The following is a 19360-nucleotide window of genomic DNA, read 5'->3' on the forward strand; positions in this document are numbered from 1 at the left end:
TGAAAGAGCCCCATGGTTCACTTCCCCTTGGACAAGATTTCCTAAACTCTCGTGCCTCCGTTAACCACAGGTGCTTTTAAACCAAGTGTTTGGCACTGTGAGCTACCACATACAAGCTGCAGTCACCTTCCTCAGCTGGTGAGCAGCATGATCAGCTTGTGGGCTTCATGCATGGAAGTGTTACACCTTAGCTGGTCTCAGCAGTCCCATTTTTCTTGCACAGATTGATGGCACTTGCTAGTGAGTGGATATGCTTGCTCTGAGCTGAAACAAATTCCCAGTCAAATCTTTGAGTGGAGCCTGCGTCAAGAAGAGGAAGATTGACTGGGTTTCAGCCTGACTGCACTCGTGCCCACAGGCAGCCCAAATGGGCATAGCCAGTGAAATGCCCCCACTGCCTGCTGCTACAGCCCCTGCCCCTTCACGAGGCGCCCATGAAGATGGGTCACTGTCCTAGGCAACAGGGAGCAGAGATGTGTGGCCTTGTAGAGAAGGGAACTTCCCACCCCCTCCCCCAGGTATTGCTGACCTGGCTAGCAGAGCCTCTGGATTTCCATCTGTCCACCTACCTATCTATTCAAAAAGTAGAGTTAAGTCTATGAGTAAATGGCAGCATGTTACCATGGCAGCCAAAACCAAATAGAACTAATCCTCCTCTGCCCAGGGAGCTAAGGAAACACACTGAACAGTAAATAGCCTTGTCCTTAAAGTAAGGAGGATATTTTGCCTCGACATACATAAGGAAAACATTCCTAAGAGCCACTTAGAAACACCAGATTTTATTGATGGGATGTTAGGGGTGCAGGGAAATCAGTGTAGTTGTCCTCCCTCCTGCTTAATTAATTGTCACTGGGGGCTGCTGTGCTTTGGGAATTGTGTGATCTTCAGGAGAGACCTCAGTACAACAAGGCACATGCTGATTCACTTATGTAGGAGTGAATGCAGAGTAACTCGAGTCTGGGTGAGTAGATGTGGGATGTATATTTATTTCCTCAAGTGAATGAAATGAGAAAATTCCCACCTTCTCCCTCACTGTATTATCAAAATCATAGGCAAACATATGCTGGTTTTGCCTTTGTATTTTATTATTCTTCATCATATTATTTGTACCACCACAAGGTAGCTCAGAGACACAGGGGAGTGTCTGGGTATCAAACCTACACATTTCTTAGACATGAGAAGGGAGATGTGTGCTCAGCGTCTGATGGAAACGTGCACTTCCCAAAGCCCCAGAGAAGAGGGATTTGCCAGCACTGGCGAGTATCCTGTGCTGGACTGAACACTGCAAATCAGTCTGGTATGAAGGTCTGGCCAGTGATGAGGCAGAACGTGTGGGGCTGGCAATCCCCAATGCTTTGGGCAGCCCAAAGCAGGAGACCTGAGGCCCTGGGACGTGGCTAACAAGGGTTTGCAGTGGCAGTGTGAGGTGCTGGGAGCACATCCGAGGTGAGGATTGCCCATGGGTGAGTGCTGAACCTCGACAGAAACTCTGCACCTTTATAACATAACTGCGTGCTTTATTGGTATACACAGTAAAGCAGTATATAATACAATAGTAAGGCATATATTTGGTGAAATTTGGTATGTTGTGAAAAAATGCAGTAAAACAGAAGTTTATAAAAATAATTAGTAAATGTTACAGTGTTGGTGTTAAAACACAATATATTATGATTTCCAAGTAATAAACCAGTACGGAGTAACAATGAAATAACATGCCATATGGTATTTATGTATTCAACTACACTGATTATGTTTTACAGTTTAATACTTTGTTGTTATAAGGAACATGAAATAATTCCCAAATTATGCTTAGAAAAGCAGCAATAAAGCTTTCAACTTTTTAAATACTTTTTGACAGACTCACTCCAAAACTAAGATCTAGAAAGTAAAACAAACAAAACCCTGATGAAAACAATCGTGCAATCCGTTTTTCCTCCTTTTTTTTTCCTGAAGAGAAGGTTTAACACAAAAGGGGAAAAAAAGAAGAAACCCATCTCTTTCTCAGATCACAACTTAAACCTTCTGATAAAAAAGGCCCTGACAAACAGTGAGGGTTCCCATCGTAATAAAGTGTTAAAAAAGCTCTTTATTAGGAAAGCAGAGGTTTGGGGGGATTGTACTTATTTTTGTAAATGATGAACATTGTTGTTATTACTTAAACAATGAGAGCTGGTACACAGTGGACACGTGGTGATGATGTAACGTTGTACGTAATCGTCAGAACACCACAAAACCAAAGTGAGGTAGAAATAGCATGACTAGCCATGTTCAATGTTAACTAGCATTCAAAATAAAACCTTTCCCAAGTTTAATTACACTTCATACAAGAAGAGGTAACATTTTTTACTCTTGCAATATAAAGTCAGATGGTGTATTTCTATGTATTCTAAGTTAAATTAAAAGCTGGTTAAGAAAATGAAGTGGTAAAGCTTTTGCTGACAGCACCTCATACCCAAACCTCACGAGCTGCAGTCAGGCTGGCTGATCTGTTGGGCTATCAGTTCCTCTCTCTCTCTCTCTCACATTATTGTTAATTGTGCAGGATTACTCGCAGAGAGAATCAGGACAGGAGAAAGGCCCAGGGCCTTTGTTTTGGTGTTAAATATCTCATGGAGCAGTGTGACTACCTTCACCTGATCACCACACGAAAAACCAGCAGGAACTCCTCTGCAGCCTCTCCCCAAGGTTGTTTGCAGCACTGCAGCTCCTTGGGACCAGCTGCTGCAGCAGCCTGAGACACCAGGAACCTCCTGGAGCTCCATCAGCAGCACTGGGAGCTGCACAAGCTGAGCAGCTCTGCGAAAAACCTACTTGTGCTTCAGGGCAGAAGGTGACCCCACCGTGGGTCAGGAAGGGAGTTTTCCTCTCCCTGCAGCAGAGGTGACCCAGCAGTGGCAGTGGGTGGGGAGAGCTGTGCCCAGACCCTGAGACCACAGCCAGGGGGGACTGGGCACTGAGCCCCAAAGCTTCCACTTCGCTAACAGCACTCAGGAGTTTAGGCAGCAGAGGAAACACTGGTACATAGGATGGTCATTAAATTCTTTCCTTCTTTCTTCTGGGTTTTTTCTTTTTTTAAATTAATTTTTTGCAGGCTCTGTCATGTAATGTGCTCTTTCATTTAATTATTGCAATCTAGCTGTGTAATTACTAGTTGCTGCCCGAAACCAGGTCAGTAATTCACATAATTCTTCATTTTATTGGAAAAATGTGACATAACTACCTTCATTGGAAGTTCAGAGTTTGTTTTTTTTTTAAGCCAGCCCAAGTCAGACAAAACCAATGAGAAATGCAAGTTAGCCATTTTGGTGTCGCTGCAGGAAATACTTTTTTTTTTTCTTTTTGATAGGCAAGGAAAAGAACACAGGACATGAATCTCTCTGATGCAGTTACAGAGCTGAAATGAAACTAAACAAATGCACTGCCTCAGTATATTTTTAAGGGGGTTTCTATAAACAATTATTTTTATAAAGCACACTTTAGTTTACAATCTTTCATTATAACTGTTATAAATTTTATTTTAAACAACCCGAAATGCGTTCCATATAAAGAAATGGCAAGTTATTTAGCTATCAAGATTTTACATGTAGTTTTCTTATAATTTTTGTACAATTGCATAGACGTGTAAAACTTGCCATTGTTAACAAAACAGTAACAGACTTAGGAAACTACTGAAATCTACAGTATAGTACCACTACCCTTCACAAAAATATAGATTTGTTTTCTTGTAAACTCTTACAGTCTAATCCTCTTTGTAGTATGAATATTATAAAAACCATGCGGAACGCCTGAAGTTGTAAAACACATCCTGCTATTCTAACACCTTGTCGTCAGTCATCACTGTCACTAGGGTTTCCATCGCTCTTCCCAAGTCGTCTGCCATGTGGAAAAGGCTCCCTACATTGTGGCCTGAAAAGGAAAGCCAAAGAAGAGAAATCAAACACAGGGTACACGTCAGCATGTTGGCAGAACAATTTACAGATCACTCTCCATGTACCACGTGCCGCTGTCCCCAGAGGGGCACACTGCAGAGTGCTCTTCCCAAAAGGCTCCCAGGGGAGTCTAACAGGCTCTGCTGGTAGCACAACACCTTTGCAGAACACCTGGACAGCAATACCAGCTTGAATGGCTATGGTAAACCATTCCAACAACAAAGCCATCACTCCCCACAGTGATGAAGCTTCATCATTATCAGTGTTCGCCAAAAGCAACAATTAAGTCCACTGACATCCCAGAAAAGTTTCTGACTGTGCTGCTAGCATCTGAGCATTCAATATTCTATCAAGGAGAAAGCCAGAAACAAACAGATCAGATAACTCAGTCACCCAAGAGGTCCCAGCAGGATACCTGCACAGATAGATATAATGATGGCTGAAGTGAAAAATAAATCACGGTACAATTCTGGAGATGAAAGCTGCAACTTCTCACTGACTCATGTCACCACTGCTGCAAATGGAAAGGGAAGGTAGTGTCATGATCTGCCCTTGAGGGCTGATGGGCACTAAGAAATGGCTTCATCACAATTACAAGAGGTCCCAGCAGGATACCTGCACAGATAGATATAATGATGGCTGAAGTGAAAAATAAATCACGGTACAATTCTGGAGATGAAAGCTGCAACTTCTCACTGACTCATGTCACCACTGCTGCAAATGGAAAGGGAAGGTAGTGTCATGATCTGCCCTTGAGGGCTGATGGGCACTAAGAAATGGCTTCATCACAATTAGAGACCAAACAGACCCGAGGGTAGGGACATTAAATCGCCAAAAGTTGCCATTCCAGGCCCCTGGCACACCCTGTCTGGTCTTCCACTGCTGTTCAGAGTGCAGTGTGGGTCTCCTGCAAGTCCTGTGTCAGATTTGCAGCTCTCTCTGACTGTCTCAAATACCCTCTGGCACCTCAAATGACAGAGACATCAAAGTTTAAACAGCTGAAGCCCATCTGGAATCTGCCCCCTGAAAAAATATGGCCAAAGAGGGAGTATGACAGAGATCTAGGTACCCTACAAGATGAGCACCCAAACCAAGGACTGAGTGTTCAAGATTTCTTGCAAGGACAAGGAGGAACGAGCAGACAGAAGGTCTTAAAAGAAGCAGAAGGAAATTATATTCCACACAGCACATAACTGTATTACTGAACTCATCGCCACAGGCTGATGTTGAGGCCAAACACATAAATGAGTTAAAAGAGGAGTTAGAAAATAATTGCCAAAGAAAGATTTATTTAGATGCAAAGAAGTGCACGTGACCTCCGACTCAAGAAGACCCCATGCTGCCAGCAACTGAACATTTACAACAGGTGAAGTATTACTCAATAAAACTCTGTTGCTGTGGCCTGAGGGGGTTTGATTTCCTCTGTGAGAGCACTTGTGATAGAGTATTTGTCTGGAAAAGCACAGGAGGTACAATGCCACCTGCCCACAACTCTGCTTCCCAGGAGCTTTGTCTTAGCCTGGATGCTGAGACTGCCCCGTGGTCTCTGGGGAAGGAGCACCCAAATGAGGGAAGGGCATGATCAGAGCATCCAGGTTACACCGTTCATGCAGAACGTGTAGGAGTCTGACTGATCATTGCACACCTACGTAGTGGGTGTCAGGAGGGACACACTGTCTTCCTTAACAACAGGAATGGACCTTCCCTGTGGGGTAAACCAAACTCACCATCCTCTTCCCAATGTTCACATGTTACGGTAGTCACGCATGGTTGACATTTCTACATGAAATAAGACCTTGGAGTGACGTTAGTTTGGCAGCATTTATGGAATAGAATAAAATGTCTCAGGCATCCAGGAATCTCCATGTATTTTTTATGCATAGAAATTACAGAAATGTCCAACAGTAAGTTTTCTTTTCTCTGTTAACTGGTGCCATATTTTTGAAATAACCATGATCCCTCCTCAAAAGCTGCACAGAGGTTTGCTGGGGTGACTGTAAGGAGATATGACTCCCTCTCCCCCACAACATCACACTCTCTCTCCAGCACAGGCCTTAATTTCCTCTGCATGAAAACTGAACAATCCTGTGTCTCCTCCTGAGCCACCTGGGTTTACAGCTCAGAGGATGACCACAAACCACTGCTGTTCATGTCAGTATCTGGACTGTACAGAGCAGCACAGAGACCACAGGGACACAGCTGTGCTCCAGACCTGCAGTGGCAGGGCCTCAGCTGGGTCTCACTGCACTGCCAGTGGGTTTTTGCCTCTCTGGGACAGGGCAGTACCCGCCAGGTCAATCAAGCCTGCAAACAGCTGAGAACAGAATATACACTAATGTCCTGGGTCTGTATGAATGCACTCACTTCTGTAATGTCTGTTACCAAAATCAGCACTCAAATCCACTGACCATTTCGACAGAGCTCTGCTGCTTCTCTTGAATGTTGCTTACTTGCCCTCTGTGATACTGAGTTGCAGGACACTGACATTTTTAATTAAGAAGCAAATGAGAAAAATACTGTCCTAAAAGCACTCAGAAAAATATAGATCAGAGCTTTCCATTCATTATTATTTATATTTCTAAAGTAATGCCATCAAAGAAGGCATCGATTCCATTCTTTCTAAAGCTGAGAAAGTTTTCTCCATGCTTGAGGCACTGAAAGGTTGAAAAATGCTGCTGTGTAAGAAAAAAAACTAGCACACACTTTGAAATGCAGCAATAAAGCTTAAAATGGACATGGACAGTATTAACTTCAGCTTATAAAAACCACACTTAAGATTTGCTTGGAAAGTAGAAGACACTATTTCTGCAGACACTAACTACATCACTCCTGGTCACATATCAGTGATGCGTCTCACATCTGCTGAAATCTGATGGGAGGGATGCCCGTGGGGGTGCCCATGGTAACTGAATACCAATCTCACACTACACCTTCTCAGAGAAGTAAACGTGGAGCAATTCAGACTTGAAAGAGTGGACAGAAAGCAAATTAAGAAACCCCAACACAATGCACAGCCCTTTGCAGCACAACAGATTCCTAACCCTTCCCCGACAAAAGAGAAATTCTTCCTGTGGGTGGCTTGGATTGTGATACCCTTATCCATATTGAGTAATGCCACAAAATCCATAGGATTACACATGGAGACAACACTTAATGTGAGCAATGGGATCAAAACCTGGCCAGTGGGTTTAAAACCACACGATCTGTCTTTGCACAAATAGATTCACACATAAAGCAAAAGTTGTTCTATACTTTAGCTCATAAAGTGGACAAGTGTGTTTTGTCTTCAGCTCTGCAAGTTACCAAGGCCCTCTGAAACACACAGTGAGCACAAATTCAGCTGGGAGCAGCAAGTGATTCACCCAAGTCAGCTTTCTAGGGTTAAGCTGCTGGCATCTGATCAGGCAGAACATGCCAATATTTTTTTTCTTTTAATTAATTGCATCAAGTATGCCCTCTGCAGCAGAAGCTTTTTTTTGCATAATATGCATAAATATGAATGAGGATAGTGGAAATCAATGACCTGTTTTGCTGAATTGAGGAACAATTCTCAGTGTTTGAGCCAAGAACACGCAGGGCTGAATGTGAAATAATTTCCATCAGATTTCTGCACTGGTGCAGTCTGATGCCACCCCAAGCACCTTTGCTGATCCGTACTGAGAGGACCTGCCACGTGAGGACAGACTTAACCTGTGCTGAAGATCTCACACCTGGAAGTAGCTCCAGCAGCCACTGCAGAGAAGCTCTGTATTTCAGGGCACCACATCAGGACAAATGCTGGCTTTGCCCAGTAGCCTGTGAGTGACTGGGGGCTGCCAACAGCTCTGTGCAGTGTTTGGCCACACCAGCAGGACTGTGCAAACCAGGTCACCCTTCAATTTCTGCCTCATCCACACCAAATGTCTTCTGTGCAGGAAAGGTCATTTCACAGCTACTGCAATCGCACTCAGGCAGGCTCTTAATATTTTATCTTTCATAATAATTTTCGCTAGAAATTCATCTTTCAAATGTTCTATCTGGCTGGTGAGTGCAGAGCAGCTTCACAGGAAACATCAGGACTCTCTGGAAATACTTTCAAAGGAGCTGTGACAACACAGCACAAAACGTTTTCCTCCACTAATGAGCAGCGACACACAAATTCCAAACCTATTTTGCATCAAACCAACCATGTCTGAAGTGCACAGTGAAAACCATTGCCCATTTGCACTGCTGAACACAACACTGTGGAGCTGGTGAATGTTAGTAGCATTCTTCATTCTGCAACAGCATATCACAGAATTAAAACACCTGAACTCCTTATACCTCTCAACTCTCACTGTACTACATGCAAATAAAAACCTATGCAATAACTGGAGATGAGGGTTGGTGTATTGGCATGTGCATGTAAATACAACCATGAGTATGTAAGCAGAACAGCAAGAGACACACATCTCCCTGTTGTGCTTACATACAAGAGCAAAAGAACATGTCAACCACTGCAGCATATTTGCTGACAACATTTAGCATTCTGAGGCTTCATTTCAATGTATTATTTTCTCCTCCCCGTTCCTGATTTTCCACCTCTGGGAGAATGCAGGGAAATGCAGATCCTTGAGCTGACACTGTCTCCATTGAAAGTTGAGAGGTACACTCCTGTTACAGTCACATGGGGAATGCACTCAGCAAAACCAAACAAAACCCAAGGCAAAACAAACCCAAAGCCAAGCACACCGTGCGGTGCCACACGCATGCTGGGCACAGGGAGCAAGCTGTGACAAACAGAAGCCATGGCAGTGAGCCTTGTCTCACTAACCTCTCTCACTGGCTTTCCAGGGGCATTTCGTCCTTTAGGAACAGAGAGAGGAAGTGGAATAAATATCAGAAAAGAAAGGGAAAAAAACCACACATGAATATATATTTTATGCTGTAAGAGACACTTCAATTTCCATTTAGAAATTTAATATTAAAAAAAAGCATTTCTCCTTAAACAAAACTGAAAGGGCACTGAAATCCACTGATGATTCTGAGCTGATTTATTCAACAACAGTTCCATAATCTGTGGCTTGGTTTAACCTGGCAGAAACACTTGAGAAAACTACTAGCACCAACATACAGGCCTTTCAGCTGAGGGTAAGGATTGCAGAGAAGATCTGAATTCACTTTCTGAGCATCCTAATTTCCTCAATTTAAGTACTTCTAGCAATCAGTGTAAGTGGTAAAATCATTTTCCCCCAACATCAAATTAATTCATCCAGACACTTTACACTGCACTATGGCCTATATGCACTGCAGTATGCATTGACAGGTACAGATATACAGGTATGTGTACACACACACGTATTTTACACCTAGAGCTGCACACTGGAACAGAACATGCTCACATTCAAGACAAATTTATTCCAAAGTATGTTTGCAACATGCTGATCTGCAAGGATGGTAAAACTGAGAGGGCAGAGGGAGAAAGAGAGAAAAAAACTTCAAGTAAAAAGGGGAAAAAGGGAAAGTATAGCATCATGTTCAAGTTGTACTGCCAGAATGGAGGAGCCAATAATGGGTTTAGCTGAAAAGATGTTCCCAACAAGCCTTCATGGAAGACATACTTAGATCATGCTGATTCTTCTCAAACACTTCTCAGGGCACATTTGTTTTTTAAGACAGAAAGCTGTTGGTCAGTCACCAGCAGAAACAGCTCCTTGCCCCCTTCCTATCACCCAGCTGGTGACACTGACACTTGCTGTCTCCAGGTGCAATGTCCCACTCTCACTGTCACACTGCTGCCTGCACTGGCACGGCCACACTGGCAGCCCTGGGTGAGAAAGTCACTGTGGTAGATGCTGTTCAAGAAAGAGGATGATCTTTGCCCCAGAGCTGCTGTAAACAATGTAATTGTGAAGGATGTATGGGGAGAGAGACAGAGAGATACGGGAGAACACACTGGTCAACATAACAGTAACCTAACTGCTCTGGAGTTTTTCTTTAGGTGTGGCAGCCTGCAGGAGAAGCCAAAGAAGGCAATAAATAGCTTGACAGGTATTTTACAAGTTGCAGAACAAGGGTCAGTAACAGAGCAAAGCTGAGCAGAAGTGGTAAAGGAGAGGAGAGGGTGGAGGAAGGGAAGGGCATCACTGACCACCAGGGCCAGAGCCATGGCTCAACCACAAACTCCAGGCAATGGAAACAGCTGGGGCAGCCCCTGAAGGCACACAGCAAACGTTTAATTTACTGAACAGAGGAAGGTTTTAGTCCCTTCTTGCCTCTCTCCCTCTCCCCAGCAGCAACTTATGATTAGAAATTATAATTACAGGTTCTGCATGTGGATTTTTATTCTGCTCCTAAGCAGAGCCTTCAGTTCCAGTGATGTCCTTAGCACATGTGCTGGTGATGCACAGAGGTGCTCGATGGCCAGGAGAGTTCTGAGGACTCCACCTCACATGCCTGTCTGACTCTCTGGGACTTGCACATACACCTACACAGCCTGCAGCCTCACCTGGCACTTCTATCAGGAGTCATGAATTCCCTAAAACATGTCTCCAAGAGGGAAGAGGAGAATCTCTCACCAACATGCAACAGAAAACCCTTGAAAATGAAGATACAAAATCCATTGCATACTTTGGTTTTCTTCTGAGGAAGAGCCCCAGGGTTTAGGTCAGCAGATGATCTACTTAAGGACTCCAGAAACTGCAACATGGTACAGCTTGGTGTGCTGCACCTGGGGCAGGAATGAGATCCAGCAGGAGACAGTTTAGCTTGTGTCAAGAAGGGAGAAGGAATTGCGTTCTGCAAAATACTTTTGGAGGTCTTACAAAACGCCTGCCTGTCTGCACAAGCATACACAACTGCAGCTATGCAGTGTTTAATTTAAATCTACAGGAGACAGAATTCATTCTGCCTGAAAATGAATGTATTTAAAGGTAACTGGGATAGCTCAGCACCACACAAAACAGCTGGTGAGGACAGTCTGTGGTGAGTAATCAGCCCTAGAATTTGCTAAATGCAAGAAAGACTAGTGCTACTACAGTAACAGCTAATTTCTTCTGGAGGAAGATTAAAAAGGGTTTAATGGATTTTATGTTGTTTTCTTCTTTGCATATGAATGAACATGTGTGTCTTAAGTTTTAAGACAAGGAGTATGGTTTGGCATAAATTGCAGAGGAAGAAGATTGTCTGTACTGATGCAGTTCTGAAAATTTGTGTTCTGTAAGGCATCAAAACACTGACACGCAATTCATGGGTGCCTAATTATCTATTATTCCTGCTCAAATCAAGACTTCCTGCCCTCACAAAATAGAAGATTCTTTTTGGTTTTGAAATCTACATGACATTGTATCACAGGCAAAGGTACACAGTGAGTGATCCCACCAAACCTGAAAGCAGAGGCACTAATAAAAACTTCATGCATCTATGCAAATTCAGGTCAAATCAGAGAGCACAAAGCATCTACTTGCACTGCCCCTCTCACTGAACTCAGGAAAGGGACAGGCTGCAGACAGGGGAGACTTGGAAACAGCCTTTTTTTGTTTGTTTGTTAAAAAAAAAAAGGTTCCTTGAAGTTTGGTTAAATTCATTAGCATATTCTCAGTTTCCATCAGAGCTGGGCATCATAAAACACAAAAGACCTAGTCCTCCCCATCACTGTCCCATCTGCAGAGAAGTTCAGCCACATCAGTAATGTGCCACAGGGGAGGCATATGGCACCTCAGTCACCTGGGCTCACTGCTCTGGGGCCAGCACAGTGTCACACAGCAGGTGATACCATCCAGAAGGCCAAGGTATCTCAGCTGGAAGAGTGTTTCCAGAATACCCTACAGTGTAGTAACTCCAGGATACTCTTCCTCTGATTCAGTAGAGTGAGAAAAGTCTGCATTGTAACACATTTTTTCCACCAGAATAAGAGAAACTACATTATTTGCAGTGCTGAAAGCTGCTAGTTCCACTTAAGATGTTAGTCCCACTCATGACAGAGCCTGACTGATGCAAAAGTGAGAGGAGAAAATGAGTCTGGTGTGTTTTAATGTGACTGAGCTAAAGATAAAACTCCTAGAAAATGGTGCTATTCTTAGTGCCATTCATTTATTCCTGTGGGGTCTCATTTTCTCTGCACAAACCCACATCTGTGTTAAGCAATACCAAGCTAAATACTATGTGAGTACTGATCCCTCTCCAAATGTTTTTATGTTATGTCATGGCCTCTTAGCTCTTTTAAACCATCAAGGTCTCATTTCTAACCACTTCTGGGCTCCCACTTCTTCACTATCCCCCAGAAAGGACTCTGCATTGCGAACCTGAAAGCTCTCTGACCAGCTTCAGTTACTTCAAGAACTTCTGCTTCTAAATTCTTCTCTGAGCTTCATTCATAGAAAGGATTTGCTGTAAAACCATAATTGCAAAACTCAGCCTGGTCCACCACGAGACCCACCTGAAGTGGTGCAACTCCTTTGCCCTCAGTGCTGCAGAAGAGATGAATTTGGCTGTACAAACACTGCCCTGCCAGTCTCACTCTCTAACTGTGAACCAGTTCCCTGGAGATGTAGTAGTTTGGGCACAAATACAGCGTGAAAATGTTTTCCTCTGTGGCCCATTATCAAGCAGGGTCAAATAAACCACTGAGGTGGTATTTAATGGTAGATTTCCACTAAGTGTCAGACCTCTGGCTTTGACATCTGTTTTGAGTTAGCACAGCAGCTGTTTGAAGCAGCTGCAGCAGTTGTGAATTTGCTGGGAGCAGCAAAGTAAAACAGGAATGGATGGGAAACCTTGTAGATTAAAAGGAAAGAGAAATTCCTTAAGGACAGCAATCATCAGGTATTCATCAGAAGGAAACAGCTGTCGGCACCAAGAGCCAGCTGTGCAAGGAGGTTCTGTGCTCCTTAGCAAATGCCAAGAACTGCCCAAAGGTTAAACTGAGGAAACAAAAACCCCAACCCTATGAAAGGTATGTGGTACACAAGTTACTGCATCTGGGACCTGCTTATGCAGGTCTATGACATAATTTGTTTTACACATGCTTCTCAAAAATGCATTCAAAATGATGCTATGAAGCCTTCATGCCCTTTTAGAAACAACTTTATGCAGCAAAAGCTTAAAAAATATCATAACCATAAGGAATCTATCTCCAGGTGAGTGACAATTAATTACTACTAGATTTTACTGCTTTTTTTCAGAAGTCCAAAATAAGAGCCATTACTTGCTTTAGCAAACTATTTACCAACCTGAGCAAATCTTACTGTTCAGGTGCTTTTGACAGTATCTAGACTAAATATTTCATTTGTTAATCCTGTGCTGCTCATCTAATCTGCACACTGAAGCACAGAAATTCAGTCCTTTTCTCTGCTTATTCAGCTCTGAACCTTCCTCACAACTAAAGCCTTCAGAGACCAGTTCACTCTTGTCGTGTCTCTTGTCTACGCTCGTCCTAGTGGTTGTGACCCTCATGGCCACAGGACACCCAGAATTATGTCTCTGATTCCAAAGGCCTCTTTTCTACTCTCAATGAGTAGGAAGGGACCTCTACCTATTTATTCTGCACAGGAAATTAACCACTCTATTTCAAATATTTCATTAACTTTTGCTTTATAAATTGCTCCTATTTGACTAAAAACTAAGCTTGCTTTAAAAAAGTAACAGTGCCAGTGTCATCAGCGATGACTAGAAATTAGACACCATATCTGGTGAATATTTATCACACAGGCTATCTACATCTAGACACATCTGACTATGCAAGGTCTAACTGATGGTCCCTGGTAAGCAAACACTGTCTGGTGCAGCCTCGTGTGCACGGCAAATTTAAAAATAAATACATTTTTATCTGCATTGCAATATTAGAAAGATTTTTCATCTGTTGTCTCTCGTAATTAATACCTAGGCAAAATGAGGGCTGGACATAGGACTTTTTCACATAATGCTGAGGTGGAGATGAATGCAGTTAAAAATTCATTGTATTAGATTTTCTTCAATGATATATTTTTAAGAATTACATCTTTTGATCTATAGCATGAGGTCTTACAGAGTTTATATTGCCTTCCTTTCCAGCACTCACAGATGAAGTCTGGTGAGATACGGACTCGCTCTGGAAGCAAAGGATGGAGAACACCTGACTCCTCTGAATGTCTAGTACAATGGTCAATGCATGATGCTCCTGAAGAACCACCTCGGGGTGATGTGTGGAACCTGTGCAAGGGGCTCTGTGTAAGTCTGTGCCCCCACTGAAATCCCTAACAGGCTGCCAACAGACACTGAGTCTTTCTCTTGCCAAGAGGTTTATGCCTAAGCCTTCCTTCACAGCAACAGGCAATATCCCAAATTTGCCATCTCCTCTTAAGAATCTAAGTTGTTTTTCTTGGCAGCAGAGCTTTTCCTCTGAGCTCAGAAAAGAACTTCTTATATGAAGAAAGGCTGAACAAATGAATCTCAGTAATATAAATGCTTATCTTTAGCAAATAACAGGAATGACAGAATGGAAACAGTGAAAGAAATGCTGTGGCTGTTATGCACAAATGCAGCCTGTGCTGCACAAACAAGCAGCCCCCTTGTTTTTCCTCCATCCCTCTGGACCCAAATGCTACATGGTTGAGAACTTTGACTCAGAACTTTGATTTATTTCAAACCAGATTGTTCTTGGAAAAAGGTAAGAAAAGAAGAAAAATGTGCTAAGACATGTATTAAAAATATATCAGCAAGGGGACTGACTGAAAAGGAGAAAAGCTGTGAGAAAAGGAACACTGCAAAAGAGAAGCAAAGAAAATGCTCAGGGAAGAAAGAGTCTCACACAGACACTGTTTTATCCACATACCCAGCAAGGGCTACCTGTGGAGGTGGCCTAAGGTAAAGGAGGAGCAGGCTGCTTCTCCACTCCAAATAACTCTACAGCTATTGTTAGAATGAAAACAAAGAGCAGCAAAAAAACTGATACCAAACCACAACTCCCTGAAAACATCAAGGAACAGAAAGCACTTTTATATTCTTCCCTCTCATCTGCCACAGCAGCAGTGCTCACCTCTAGAGCTGGGGAAGGAGTTGTTCAGCTGCTCCATCACTTCCTCCAAACCTGTGCTTGTGTCCTGGGGAGGGCTGAGCAGCTCATCCTCACCTGCAAAGCAAATGCACACCACTGCATGAGAGCCAATACAACCCTTTGCTAAGAGCTGGCCATTGCCCAAGTCCTTCCCAAAGCTAAGGCTGTTTGCTTAAACATTTTCTGCTTAGTATACAATCAAAACTCCAAAGATGAATTTTGTTGATTGTTATGTTTATCTTTCTTTATAAGTAAGTTAATTTAAACAATGAATTTGAAACAATTAAACCTGATCTTAATTTATAAAAAGGGATTTAAGAAATAATCTACTCTGGTAAAAGAAGTAGGGTAAAATGTCTGCTTGGAACATTTAGTTCCATAAATGACACTCACCATTTCAGCTTCTCTTATTCTATTAATGGCAAAAGAAATTGCTGTTGTGAGTGCTGCTGTTGAGCAGCTTTCTAATAGTGCTGGATTCATGTTAGCCTAGCTGTGCAAATCAGTAGAAACCCAGAATCTCATCTGCATTGGTATTAATATTTCTGACAGTTTAATTGCATCAGATTGGCACTCCAAGAACACTCAATTGTACTGTAAGAGGGTTTAGCAGCAGTTTAATAAAGCGAAACACATTTCTCCCACTGAATAATTTCTATAACCTGATTATAGGGCAGCAGCTTAATGGGAAACTCAATACATTTTATTTTTACTAGATTTTTTTTGCTCATGGTTTCATATGACTAATGTTGTTTTTACAGCAGACCCTAGTCACCAATACGAATATAACATCTGGAAAAAGAACACACCTAAAGGATATACTTAGAGTGAGACTCTTCTCTTTTACTAGATGCCTTTTATCCCTACTGAAACCCATAAGCAATTCTGCCTGCTGGAATAACCACAAGAGGTACATACCTATTTTGAAAATGACTTAATGAGCCTTTATTCTAACATGTCTTGCCCTACTTGAGTAATAAGCTGTCTAATTTTCTGTTAACATTTACATTCTTTAAACACTGAGGTGTTTCCATGCTAGTGGAAAACCTACTAAAAGAGACACTGAAGAAAAACTTTAGGGCTGCCTATGTTTAGGCCAGGAGTTTCACAAGAGTTATTACTGACCAAGAGTGATTTCTCCCACTCCAGTACAAGAAGTGGGGTAGAGTGTCTGCAAGAAGCACTTAATTCATATAAATGATGGTCTTTGTACCAGCTTCTCTTATTCCATTAATGGCCTAAAAATAGCAGCTGAGGCTGCCTGCAGTTTGTTCAGCTTTCCATGGGTGCTGGACTCACACAGCTCAGCTCACACCAGGAGTTACTTTCACATCAAGTGTTGCATTGACAGAGGTGTCTTAGCTAAAGTAATGTCCTTCCAGCCTTTGCTGGATGTCAAGGTGAAAACTCAAAGTGAGATTTTGCTGCTTCTACCCAGGCTGAGGACTTTACCAGCCTGCAGAGTCTCCTGGCCCTAAAGATCTAAAGCAGAAGGCAGTAGTTCTGCTGTCCAGGTCAGCAAGAACTGAGGACAGGTACTGATTTTCAAATGTCCTCACAAGTGCCAATATAAATTGAACTGTGCTGACCTCAAAAATGCTGCACCTTTTATTTAAAATGCATTGTTTTTATTTTTTTCCTCATTTGGATGATTTTTCTGAACATATCCTTGTAAATGACAAAATAAGACATCAGCCAACAACCCAACAAAAGTACAGATACTTTCAGATCTTGATCTCCTCTCTTTACTCAAAAGAGCCTTCCCCACTTATGTGAGAGCTGGGTAAGCCTCAAACATTCTGGTGATAGCTGAATGAATTAAAGTTCACCAACAGCCTCTTGCCTCACACACCTCAGAGAATCTCCTCTGCTGCTGCATAGCTGGGGGAGAAATGCCAAAGATAAGAACTTCCCCATTAGGACTGTACTAGAAGCAAAGCAGAACCTTTCCACTGGCCCAGGTCTAATTCAGGTTACCAAGGAATAAGCTCTTTCATTTGTAAATTAGAGTTTTCACTGCTTTTACCAAATGGACAACACTGCTGGTGGGAAAGCCTTTACAGTAATTTCTCCTTGGGAAAGCAAAGAGACAGAGAAGTGTCTACATTCAAAGGAAAAAAACAACTAAGGTCTAATTAAAAAAAAACATATAAAAGCTACCACTACATTACCTCATTGCCTGAGAGACCTGGAAATCCGCAGTACTTTCTCAAAAATGATGTCTCCCTTGTCCCTGGGCACACACTTGTGCATGGGAGCATTATGTACCACACCACTCTGCTTCCCTTCGCAGTCCAAGGGTGTTTTAAACTGCGTTTCAGAAAACTCTCAGACTGGCAAGCAAAGCTTTCTGCTGTGAAAGGAGACTCAACAACCTGAATTAGCTGTAGATTTTTAAGTCACTTAGCAATTCTTTTTCTGAGCTCCATTCCGTGCTTTGCTGAGTCTCAATACGATCGTACTGGTAACGACTCAACATCTCACTGTCCTTCACATATTGGCTCAATCTAACAAAAAAAACACCAACTCGGGTCTAAAAGTCTGTTTTAAAAAGCTTTAGCAGTTTATATGACTCTGTCATGTTAATTAATTAATTTCAGCCTTAGAAGTTAAATGGAAATAATTTTATATCAAGTTAAATGAAAGTAAGTACATTATTGTATTTTGTCCTACTAAAGGATGAAATGAGAAACTACAAGATGTTTAATAAGACGGCTGGGAACCACCGTCTTCCTGACTTTTCTTGTGTATTTTAATTAACATATTCTAGATGACAAAACTCAGGACATTTCTTCAGAAAGCTGATGCAAATGATGACAGTGATAAACTTTGTCTGCTCTGTGTATGCCATACATAGCAAAATATTTCCTGACTAGTAATATGATTAAAGGTCCAAATGAAATTGCTGTTACCTGTGGTTGTACTCCCACCCCCAGGATTTAACTAGAGCATTTCTAAAGGTATAATTTACTCCACATTTTTTGTTGCAGAGTGTACAGAACCCATCTTGTTTCATACTGACAGGCTGAGGCTATTATATACACTTGGAATGGAGGAAAAAGTCCCTGAAAAAGTTCCATCTCCCACCACAGTGGCACTTCAGACATGGCAGGATGTCTCCTCCCGTTCAATTTCTCACTGCCATTGACACTTCCACTAACAGCAGTGAAAACAAAAGCTCTCTTAAGCCTCTCTAATATACATTAAATAAATTTCTGTGTATGAAGCTGAATATTATCATCAGACTTGAAACATTATCTTGCTGAAGTCACGCATTTGCTTAAAGATGCTGCAACAACTGATTGCTTTTTTACTAGCAGAAAATCCTTTCTACTTGGTAATAAATACTAATTATATAACACTAGGAAATTAGGAAAATGCTGCAGAGCAGTTACTAAAAGCACCAAAATAATAATTCTAGCCTCTAGCTACAGAATATTATTACTTAACCCTACTGCACAGCTCGTTTGATGCTCATTATTACATGTGATGTGATATTTAGAAGACACTAGATGAGCACTGCCTGTGAGTGACAGCTCAATCCTACCGACTGAGCCACGACATATTAAAAGTAAGATCACATCAGTTAACATGGGGAAGACTAATCAGACATTCAGTCTTTTAGCCATAATTAATACTATGCACATTTAAATCAGTCATGTCATGCTGAATAACTGAAAGTCAGTTTGAGTAAAATAGTTAGCTTTGCAGGGATATTTGTTTCCAGAAGTCAAGCCCTGGCTGAACTTTGTGTTTCATGTCAAAATATCCTAGCTACTGTGTGCATCATGATCAAAAGCAAAAGCCTGAATCATAATGAAGATGTAAAGTGTAAACAGCCAGATGACATTAAAGACCACTGCAAATGTCTACTTCATTCTCATTTGAACTAAACAGAAGAGTATTTTCTGTCTTTAAGGATGTTTTTTTTCTGGAAAATGAGACTATAATTATTTTTTATGACAATCTGAACTTCGTTATCTTACCCATGGTTTCTGAAGTCTGGCTGCCAACTACACGAAGAAGCATTGGCTGACTGCTGCCTGACCTCTGCAAAGAGGTAGAAGGAGAGGACAATGTTGTACCATTCACCTTGGCATCTGCCTGCGGCTGAAAATCCAAGGAAAAAGAAGAGGTTGCTATTAACAGCCTACTCCTTTATATCACTGCAATTTTTATTTATTCCACGAATACACATAATTTTCTGTCTGTTTTTAAGTAACTCTTCCACGTAACCAATGGCTTTGAATTCTGAATAAAACAAGGAAGAAGGCTCAATAAGAACACTGAAATGTGATTTCACATTCTCACCTGCAGCCTGTGGAACAACTGAATAGCCTCTCCAGGTATGATTTCTTGGTATGTCGTTATTGACCAACGCTTCACTCCCTGCTTGGAAAACGACTCTGCAGAGACCGAGGAGAAGTGCCCGAGGACTCAC

The 19360-nt window shown here is 42.1% G+C and overlaps 1 protein-coding gene across 1 annotated transcript in view; it reads right to left on the bottom strand.

The window, feature by feature from the left end:
• Positions 1-3041: 3041 nt before the first annotated feature.
• The window catches only part of LOC103797832 (dystrophin-like), a gene marked incomplete at its 5' end in the record, with an annotated part of 72392 nt that continues 56073 nt past the window's right edge, over positions 3042-19360 (bottom strand). The window contains 4 exons of the mRNA XM_009070070.1: positions 3042-3906; positions 14902-14994; positions 18906-19023; positions 19349-19360. The exon at positions 19349-19360 is cut by the window's right edge and continues 238 nt beyond it. Coding sequence (XP_009068318.1) covers positions 3809-3906; positions 14902-14994; positions 18906-19023; positions 19349-19360 — 321 coding nt within the window. The remainder of the gene's footprint in view (positions 3907-14901; positions 14995-18905; positions 19024-19348) is intronic.

Source organism: Acanthisitta chloris, unplaced genomic scaffold (assembly GCF_000695815.1).
Source record: "Acanthisitta chloris isolate BGI_N310 unplaced genomic scaffold, ASM69581v1 scaffold440, whole genome shotgun sequence".
Classification (NCBI taxonomy): Eukaryota; Metazoa; Chordata; class Aves; order Passeriformes; family Acanthisittidae; genus Acanthisitta; species Acanthisitta chloris.